The sequence below is a fragment of the Stegodyphus dumicola genome, chromosome 9, assembly GCF_044657685.1.
Source record: "Stegodyphus dumicola isolate Sdum_Otavi_A_Nest chromosome 9, ASM4465768v1".
In the NCBI taxonomy this organism is placed as follows: Eukaryota; Metazoa; Arthropoda; class Arachnida; order Araneae; family Eresidae; genus Stegodyphus; species Stegodyphus dumicola.
In genome coordinates this window covers 191,516,154-191,525,845 of record NC_140776.1, presented here as the reverse complement: position 1 = coordinate 191,525,845, position 9,692 = coordinate 191,516,154, and the positions used below count along the sequence as shown (strand labels likewise).

Sequence of the window (9,692 nt, the reverse complement as noted above, 5' to 3'; positions counted from 1 at the left end):
CGACTGCCAGTAAATATGGGCCTCGGAATGCGAGAGGGTTGATCAGCAGATCCAGGGTCGCTACGCGTTCGACGAGCTGGAAGGTGTTTCCTCATTCTTGGAGGCACACTGGGGTGGGATAAGACTTTATAGGGGTTGATGTAGGCGGTGACCCTATTATACCTTTTGCTTTCACCGGCTTTTTGAAATTCTTCGATGTGCTGAATAATTTTGAGCTTGAAGGAACAGGTGGTGATAGAATAGTTCCAGAATTTATTTCATTACTAAAAGTTTCGGGTGTTGCATTTTTAGCTGCTGTATTCTTCTCCTGGCAGTCAGACATTACACCATTTTTCAGATTATTCACATTATTTGTATCTAAATCTCCAGTTACTGAGTTTAAGTCCTTTTTAACTTCAGCTTCATTAGAAGTCTCATCTTCCTCTGCACTGTGAACATCTTCACAACTACTGCTGTTAGTTATGACTACTACTGGCCCCCACTGAGTGTCCTTTCCACTCTGCAACTCCTCACTGTCTTTTGGCTCCTCTGCATCTAACTCTTTCTCTAACCTAAAAACAAAAAGATTTAAGGGTGAAACATAATAAAAAATAAGCACAAGCAGCATACAAAAACTGGTATATTATGTCGATTTTTTGCTCACAACAAAATAAATAAAGCGTGCTGCTAACATGTTACTTAAAAGCTATAAAAACATAAAGAATAGTTATTTTTTAATTTTGTGGGTAGATGTAATAATATTAATTTGCTAACTTTGGTAAAACAAAAACTTTGTAACTAGTATTTTCCGAAGCAGGTCGTTTCGACTCAGGGGCAGTTGGACGCCATATTTTTTTTCGTATTTTTATTTATTTTTAGAATAAATATGAAGTAATAGAAATAAGTAATATGACTGACTGTTATTTATTGAATTATCAATTATTGTCTTGTGATGCATATTTGAAATAAATATATGTGTGAGAGTGTTCTAGATTTTTTGTTTGTGTCCCAGATTAGTGAGAAGCCCCCTTCACTTATTGTGTTAAACAGAAAATAAAGACAACACTTTAAACTATGACGAATTTGGAATTATTGTAAAAAATATTGCAAATTCATGTTAAAGACTTCAGACAGCCTCTGTTAGTGCTGAAACTCTAACCGACAACCACGTGATTTGTGCATGCGCGCAGCAAAAACTAAATCAGAACTTTTTAGTTGAACTTTGAGAACTCGTAATGGACGTTTGAGTGAAACATGTAATCCTTATCTTTGTGTTATACATATTTTTTAGTTTAGTGCTATTATTGTAAATTAAATATCTTATTATCTTAGAAGCCTCTCTCTTTCTGTGAGTAGTGTATAGATGTACTTAAGAAAAATACTCCCGGATATGCCTTTGGAGAAGAAAGAAGATCGATTAAAAGGTAAGTCTTTCTACCTTTTATTTTCTAAGAGTTAGTAACATTAAGAGTAATATCGAACATCCTACCAAACAACTGTATTCCTCAGAATCATGAGATTTTGTCCCTGTGAGTGTCACAGTGCTCAGAAGAATGGAACTCGACACTGTGCCTGTAACAGCAACGTAAATACTGAAGGACATATTTTCTTTTAACATCCTGCAGTGCTGCACAAGAAGTGCAGTATATCAGTTCCATTGCACTGAGATTTTATTGAACCCACTGCAAGACTGCATGCTAAAGCAGTTTGTCCAGTATTTATTCTTATGGATAGCTATGAATGTCCGCATAAACCAAAATTTCTGAACGAGTACCTCAGACATAAAAACACTGCTCACAGGAAGTGGTCATCCAATTCACCTAACTTGAATCCCTGTTAAAAATCTTTACAATGTGTTAGATGCACTGCTTTTATTAACAGTTTCCTCTAACTATGCTCAAGAAGCTTAAAAATTGAACCATTAAAAAAATGGCAGTTATGACAGCTCCATATAGAATACCATTTCAAAACTTAAATGAAGGTCAGAAGTGACATCCTTCATTATGATTAGTTTTACTTCTTTACATTCTTTATAGTTTTTTTTACCTACATAACATGATATACAAATAGAAATAAATAGTCACAAATATACCTAATTATTCACTGTTTATTACCATTTAGCAATAATGAAAAAATTGCATAAAATAAAATGCATAAATTAAATGAAGCTTACATGAGAATGAGGTTCTTTTAAAACCTAGTCCCAGGGCCCTGACGTTTTGCTTGGGACCTTGTCACCGGACCCTGGGACTTGGACATCGACCTCGTCCAGGGTCGGCGCTGTAATAAAATTTTTAAATTAGAAATAAAATCTTTTAACATGAAGTTCAAGCTAAAAGTTGCATTCAGGAACATTAAAAAATTTAACACTAGCACACTAAAAACATATATATAAGCATAAAGAACAATGTATGAATTGATTTAATGCCACAAAAATTTGGCAATATGCAATAAATAAGACTCGGGAAGTTTTTTTTAAATGCAGGACAGCTCTCCAATTATCCAGAGTGCCAATCCTTTCCATGGCACGGAAAATTAAAATTAGATGGCAATTCATTGACAAGCTGTAATTTTTCCCACTATTTAATGACACTTTATTTTAACATGCAAATTATTATTGCCTTATAATGTAACAGCTTAGCCTAACGTACTCACATATTATCCCTTCAAACATAAAACTGTTGCCAACCAGCATAATTTAACACCAAGTACAGATAAGGATGACGTTATAATATATGTGCTTTCATTTGATGTAAGCATAATTTTCGATGAGCCCCCTTTTGTTTTACAAAATTAGCTCCAGAAATCCAGTGACTGCATTCTATTTCTTAAACGGACGGTTGACAAAATGTTAATAGATTGGGACAGTTGCTTGCAGGAATACTAAACAAAGCTTTCAGTAAAATCAGAAGGCCCAACAAAATAGTAGAAATCGATGAAAGCCTTTTTACAAAGTAGGTCAAATACTATCGCAGCAGTGATTATTTGGAGAATTATGCAACGGGACTTACATATGTTTTATTATAAGAGTTGCCAGGGCTCTTCTCAGGTGTTATGGGGCCCTAGGCAAAACATGGAAAAGCCCCCCTCCCTGAGACTGAAAATTGACTGAAAGGCATGCTTTCCAGAAGAGCAAAATTAATTGGCGTGCGTAACGTATGCAGTTTGTCGGAAAACTAGTCTGGACATTTCCTGACCTTTCCTGGATGCCGCGGGAAGACATAAATGGGGATTTTATCTGTATATATGTCATACATAATATTATATGAATATGCCAGAAGAATCTACTCTATTGTGTACTGATGATGCAAGTAACTGAGTATTACCTAATATAGCATTATAGGCTAGTATGCAATTAATTCAAACCTTAATGTAAAAACACTTTGTATCAGGGCTTAATTTCTAAAATTAGATGTGCCGGAGCTCTATGCAAGACCATCAGGAAAGAGGAACAAAAGTAAATAAATAAATATAAAGGCCCTTAAAAATTAATAATTAAAAAATTAAAGTTAATTATTACCAGATTAATTAATTATTAAATAAGTATTCATAATTTTTAATTAATATTAACAATAATTATTCCTATTGTTATTTAATTAATAATTATTGTTCAATTAATTAATGATTAATTATTATTATTCATTAAAATAATAAAAGAGTAAAGTAATTAAATGATTAGAATTAAATAAAATGTACAGAGCTAAATTAAAATTAATAAGCGATTTTTAATATTGTTTTGCTAAAAATAAAATTTTCGAGATCAGATTTCTACTGAAATTGTTCTTCATCTGCATACAAGAAGTGCCAGACCCTTATTATTCAGGGTTCCAGTGCACTCCGTCTAGAATTATGATTTATCCCTAAAACTAAGAAGTACAGGAGGCAGGCTCTGGCACAATTTAAGTGCTGCCTTGTATATGTGCATGTAAATGTATAATAATTATTTTATCCGTATATCTACATCATGTTACAGGACTCAGGAAACTGAGTATCACCTAATTTATTATGTACATGTAAGCATTGGAGCCTGATATGCAATTCAAACCTTAATGGGAAAACACCCTGTGTAATTTTATTACAGTCAAAAGTCGTTAATTAGGACACCCATACTCCGGAATGATCTATAATCTGAACCTCAAAGCTAAAAACTTTCTGCGCATGCGCCAAGTAGACAAATGCGCATAGGCGTTTACGCGTGCGCACAAGACCTTTTACCACTGCGCATATGCGTGTGCGCAAGTGCAGAATACGTTTTTGCGTGCGCGATTTATGTATAACGGACGGTATAATCTAAAATTATCTAATTATCTAGCTTTGACAAGTTGCGTTCAGCAGACGTGACAGTTACTGGAAATGTCAAAGTGACAAGCAATGCAACAGAGACGTTTGGGAAAGAATCTAGCAAAATGTTCTCGTATATGAACTGCAGACTTTTAAAAGCACCAGTACTTTGTTGCACTAAACCTGCTAAGTTGCCCAATTCAGCACATATATCATGAGCATCAACATTCGACCCAGTAATTTCATCTGTTAAGATATCGCTGAAAACATCACAACACTTCATCAGGTCAGTTTCGCTCATTCGCTGAATTATGGTTGGCATGTTTAGCATATTTAGCCGATATTTTGGGAAAGTTAAATGAATAAAATTTAGGATAGCAAGGACAATATGTTAATTTATTTATCAATAAATGCACTGATAAAAAACTCGAGCTAATAATTTAAGAAATATATATTAATATTTTAAACATTTTACCATATTTTAGAAAATTTTCTAATCGAAAATAATTTGAAATAAAAGAATTAATGTCTGACATTAAAAGTAATTGTTTTTAATTGATAAATAGTTTCAACATGTATTTTCCCAAGGATTATGAAAAAGAAAATTTTGCTCAAATGTACCTGAAATTTTATCTCGTTTGGAAAAAGAACAATTCAGAGAAATTTTCTGTGGTCAAACTCTAACTGAAGATTTCAAAAATAGCACATTTGTTAACTTCTGGCTGAACTGAAAAAAATTTAAAGGCATTTTCAAATAAAGCTATTAAATTTATACCGCCTATTTATTATGCACAACCTATTTGTGTGAACAAAGATTTTCTTCCATGTTAAATTTGAAAAATAGATACAGAATAAAATCATAAGTGGATCCTAATTTACGGTTAAAAACTAAGTGAAATAAGACCAGGCATAAAGAGATTCAAATATTTTAAGCACAGCCAAATTTCAGACTAAATTTTAAAATTAAAGCTATTAGAGGAAATTTTGATAATTAAAATCATAACCAATTTTTAATCTAATATTTCTTATGTGTGCATATGAAATACATACAGCCAATAGGTTGTGAAAATGGCAAAATATATTTTTTAATATTTCTATTGAGAAACTGAAAAATAATCATTGTAAAATGTAGTGGTGGTACATAAGTTTTTCAGTTTTTGTTTAGATGGTACACGTTAGTGAAAAGGTTGAGAACCACTGAATAAACACAAACAGATGATCGATTTTAAATAATAAACTTTTAATCACAACAATTACTCATCATAACTACTCCTTAAATAAACACTGAAGATATTTGAGTTGGAGAATAAATCAGACCAAGCGCGGCAGCGATGGAGCATTAAGTGTTTCTCACACATCTTGAAAATATCCGTTAAAGCTAGAAATTTGGGCATGCAGTTGGCGAGTAACAAAAACAAGTTCCTTCAGTATCGCCACACTCCAAACAAACGACACTTAACTAACTTTTGGAAAATTACAGCTAGGTACTGATGTCTACTAAAACCACTGAAACTAAATAACTATGTATGATAAATCAATAAAACTTACAGGCGGTTTGCGCCGAGGCGGAAGACGCCGACGCCGACTGGAACTCACAGACTCCTGCAAAAGAAACAAACATATTTAGAAGCTTTTAATAGTTTAGTGCACATATTCTAAATATTTCTTACATTCGAATCAGGTAGGGAAAATCTTGAGATAACTGTACACCAGTTTTTAGGAGGTACGGACATTAAGTAGAATTAATCTAAATTATAAAAAACTATGAGTTGTTGGATGTGAATTTCTAAGCTTCTTCAAATAAATCTGTGTATGTTGGATTTTGAAAGGGGAATGAAAACTGGAGTCTGATGAATGGGACATTACTTTGATACTGTTTTCGATACTCATTCTGTATTACTATATCACTCAAATTAAGCATGAAGCATTCAAATAGGAAACACACCTGGAATTCTGCATGCTTTAAATTGAACTATATTGTGTTAAAGAGGTACCAGATATATATCCATGAGATCAGTGCAGAAAAAAGACCTATAGATTTTTTTATAAGCAGTAAATAATCAAGAAAAATATCCTTCGTGTCTTTCATGTTTAATTTTTGTACTCTTTAAATATTACAGCTGTAGAGGATGAGAAAGGCAGTTCCGCGAACAACTCATTATGTCAGTCATCACTTAAAGTCTGAGATGAGGCATAAACTCTGTTAGAACGTGGAACAAAGTTAAATCATTTTCCAAGCTGCTGACAGCTAGCTTCACAACAGTGTAAGATATTATCTTGACCTGATGTAAGTCCTATGGACTGACATTTTTATGCATCTTTAGAAGAAATTATGAGGCTATTATTTTATTTTTCTTTACTGCTACATTTTGCTATAGTATGAAGAACTTACCCATGAACGTCTCAAAATTATCTTCTATAAAAAGAAATGATTCATTGCAATAACCATAAAGGGTGTTACTTTATTTTTACATTATTTAAACATTTACACATATAATGCTCCCCGAAAGGGCATTAACTTCAACTGGTAAATTAAAACTAAAAACAGATGTCTAATAAAAGCTCCTACACTAAGCTGACTATTGATAAAAAAAAGTTAATAACCAAGTTAAATAAAATTTTAAGAAAAACTTCAGTTGAATTATGAATTTGAATGACAGATACTTAATCATTCTCTTTATAATATGTATGAAGATTCACAAAACTTACTTTAGGTGCGCAAGGTGGTGCAGGTGGAGGAGATGCAGGAGGAGATGGTGCAGGAAGAGGTGATGATGATGGAGGAGGTGGAGGTGGGACAGCTGATGCCACATTCTGTAAAAGCAAAACAAACATACTTAGAAACGTTCAATACTTAGTACACATATTCCAAGTATTTCTTAAAATTTACAATCGGATGTCAAACATCTTGAAAAAGCAATATGAGAGTTTTTATGAAATACTGAAATCAAGTGAAAACTAATATAAATTATCAAACAGTTCCGTTTTGCCGGATGTGAATTTTCGAGCTTTCACAGACCTTCTTTTTTTTTTTTTTTTACAACTGCAGCTACATCTCGCTGGTGCTGTTTTCCATTCCACACAGGAGGTCAAAATGAAGTTGATATGTTTTTGGACTCGCAGTCATCAAGTTTCTGGGCCAAACGTTTTGAAAAACTACCAAAACAATGGCATAAAATAACGGTGGTGGTTACTACCTGCACTAAAGACACCGCTTTCATGTTTTTTTAATGCAATTAAGAACGTTTTTTTGATGGAAAACTTTCTTTAAGATCAGGCACATTTCAACAATACAATTCCATGACAATACTATAAGAAATGAAATTCTGAAATACTGTACGAAACACAGATTATATGACATTTGAAACATTTACTAGATAATTGAGAAAATATAATTGCTATTGCAACACTGAAATAAGAGCAAGAAAACAATACTTAAAAAAACAGCAACAATCATTTAACAAAGTACCAAACATTTCCAAATATAAGCCGACCTGCATACAATCCAGACTTTGTTGCAAAAATTCAGTTAAAATTGAAGACACATATGTGCAAATTTTAAATCTTTCAGATGCATTCCTTAATAAAAAATAATCTGATGTGAACACAATGACTCTCTCGTATGGAGTATTTATACACACTTTTAATGCATTTTAATTTATACTTAATTCCTCAAATTTGAGATATATTTTCATTCAATTCAGTTCTCACTCCGTGACAAGAGAAAAATATGTAAAAACTAAAAATTCCTTCATTAAAAATTGAAAAATATGATAAAACATAAATTTCATTTGTCTTACCCGAAATGGCATCCCTGTCCCACAAGCTCTCGTCATTGACCTCGTGACTGGGCGGTGCTGAAACAAAAATTTTTAATTAGAAATATAATCTTTGGAAATTCAAGCAAAAAGTTTCATTCATAAACAATAAAAAATTTGGCAGCATACAATAAATAAAACTGGGCATAGTTTGTCAGCTCTTTGGTTACCCAGGTAACCAACCCTTTCCATGGCATTGAGAATTAAAATTAGACGGCAATTCATTCACAAGCTGGCAATAGTTTTCACTATTTACTAATATTTTATTAACTTTTTTCTATTATTAGCAAGCAGATTATTATATCTTAACTAAGTAAGCTTTTGTTTGTGGGAAAGAAGCATAAAAACATAAAGGGGGGGGAACTTGATCAAAGCCACAGATTTCATAACCCTCCAATGTCACAGTATTTGCTTATAAAGGATAATTTTAAGTTTTAATGTTTTGGCAACAATGATATTTTTTCTTAGATTGTAAAAGATTGAGTTAAAAAATGTGTCTGGCATCTAGAGGGATTATTATGATTTTGATAAACGGTGTAAGGCTTGTTTTGATTAACCTCATAAAGTGTTCTCTTTATGTATTAGTATAATGTGTTTTTTTATGAGAAGTACACAATTCTTAGAAAATATAATCTACATGCCAACTTCACACCGACACGACAATAATAGAAAACGTAACTATTTTATGACAGTTATAGCATACATATAGAATTATAAATATCAGGTTTTTAAGAAAAGTTTCCCGCAGTTGCAAATATCATCTGTGCCATCAGTTTGCATTGGCATATTTAATCATATTTTGTCGTACAATTTTTCGCATTTGAATGAAAGAGACTTGCTTTAGTATACTGTGTTGTGAAATACGTAAAAAAATATCGTTATCATTAAATACAAGGAGCCTAAAATGCTACCGAATTAGAACCATCATTTACGTTCAATTCTGTTGAAAAAATAACTTACTTGAGGCACTAGGGTCAAAGACTCCACCCTCTTCCTCTTCTTCCTGTTGCCCTATAAAAGTAACAAATATATTTAGACACAACTATTAGAATACTTAATGCACATATTACAAGTATTTCTTACATTTATAATTACATATCAAAACCTTGAGATTACAGCATGTCATTTATGTTTATGCTGCTATATAAAGATTATATTTGAAAGTAAATGAAATTTTAAAATTTTATTAAATTTACTTTCTCTCAAATTTTAGAAAAAAATTTTGATGTGATAATGGTAACTGCCTACAAATCATAAAATCACACATTTGTATTGCCATTTCAAAACTGAGTTTCTTTTACTAAAAGAATGGCATGCAAAATACATACCTGAATCACAAAACTAAATAAAACAAATGAATTCATAATTTTAAATAAATAATGTTAAACTATTAGAATCTATAAAAGCAACATTTTGAATACTCCCACCACATAGAATTATGCAGTTTTTAATTGCAGTTAAAAACATGATTGCATAATCTTCGAGATAAGTATGTTCAAGGTATGATGGAAATTCTAAAGATTTAGTTTTGTATAGTCAACATTATTTTTCAAAATATGCTCTGTCCAATATATAGAAACATTTACAATGTAAAAAATATCAGCAGAATAAATA

The 9,692-nt window shown here is 32.0% G+C and overlaps 1 protein-coding gene across 1 annotated transcript; it reads right to left on the bottom strand.

The window, feature by feature from the left end:
* Positions 1-245: 245 nt before the first annotated feature.
* Positions 246-9,204, bottom strand: LOC146995605 (uncharacterized). The gene is made up of 7 exons (XM_085823155.1): positions 9,184-9,204; positions 9,039-9,089; positions 8,061-8,117; positions 6,970-7,074; positions 5,809-5,862; positions 2,153-2,259; positions 246-551 (listed from the first exon to the last, which is right to left on the bottom strand). Exons 1-6 carry the CDS (start codon positions 9,202-9,204, stop codon positions 2,170-2,172), a joined length of 378 nt encoding a protein of 125 aa, XP_085679281.1. The 3' UTR covers positions 246-551; positions 2,153-2,169.
* Positions 9,205-9,692: the final 488 nt, after the last annotated feature.

Coding starts and splice junctions, on each gene's coding strand:
- LOC146995605 (XM_085823155.1), bottom strand. CDS start 9,204: ATGACATGCTGTAATCTCAAG. Junction 8,118..9,038: donor CTTTGACCCTAGTGCCTCAA/GTAAGTTATTTT, acceptor TTTTTGTTTCAG/CACCGCCCAGTCACGAGGTC. Junction 2,260..5,808: donor CGCCTCGGCGCAAACCGCCT/GTAAGTTTTATT, acceptor ATTTTATTACAG/CGCCGACCCTGGACGAGGTC.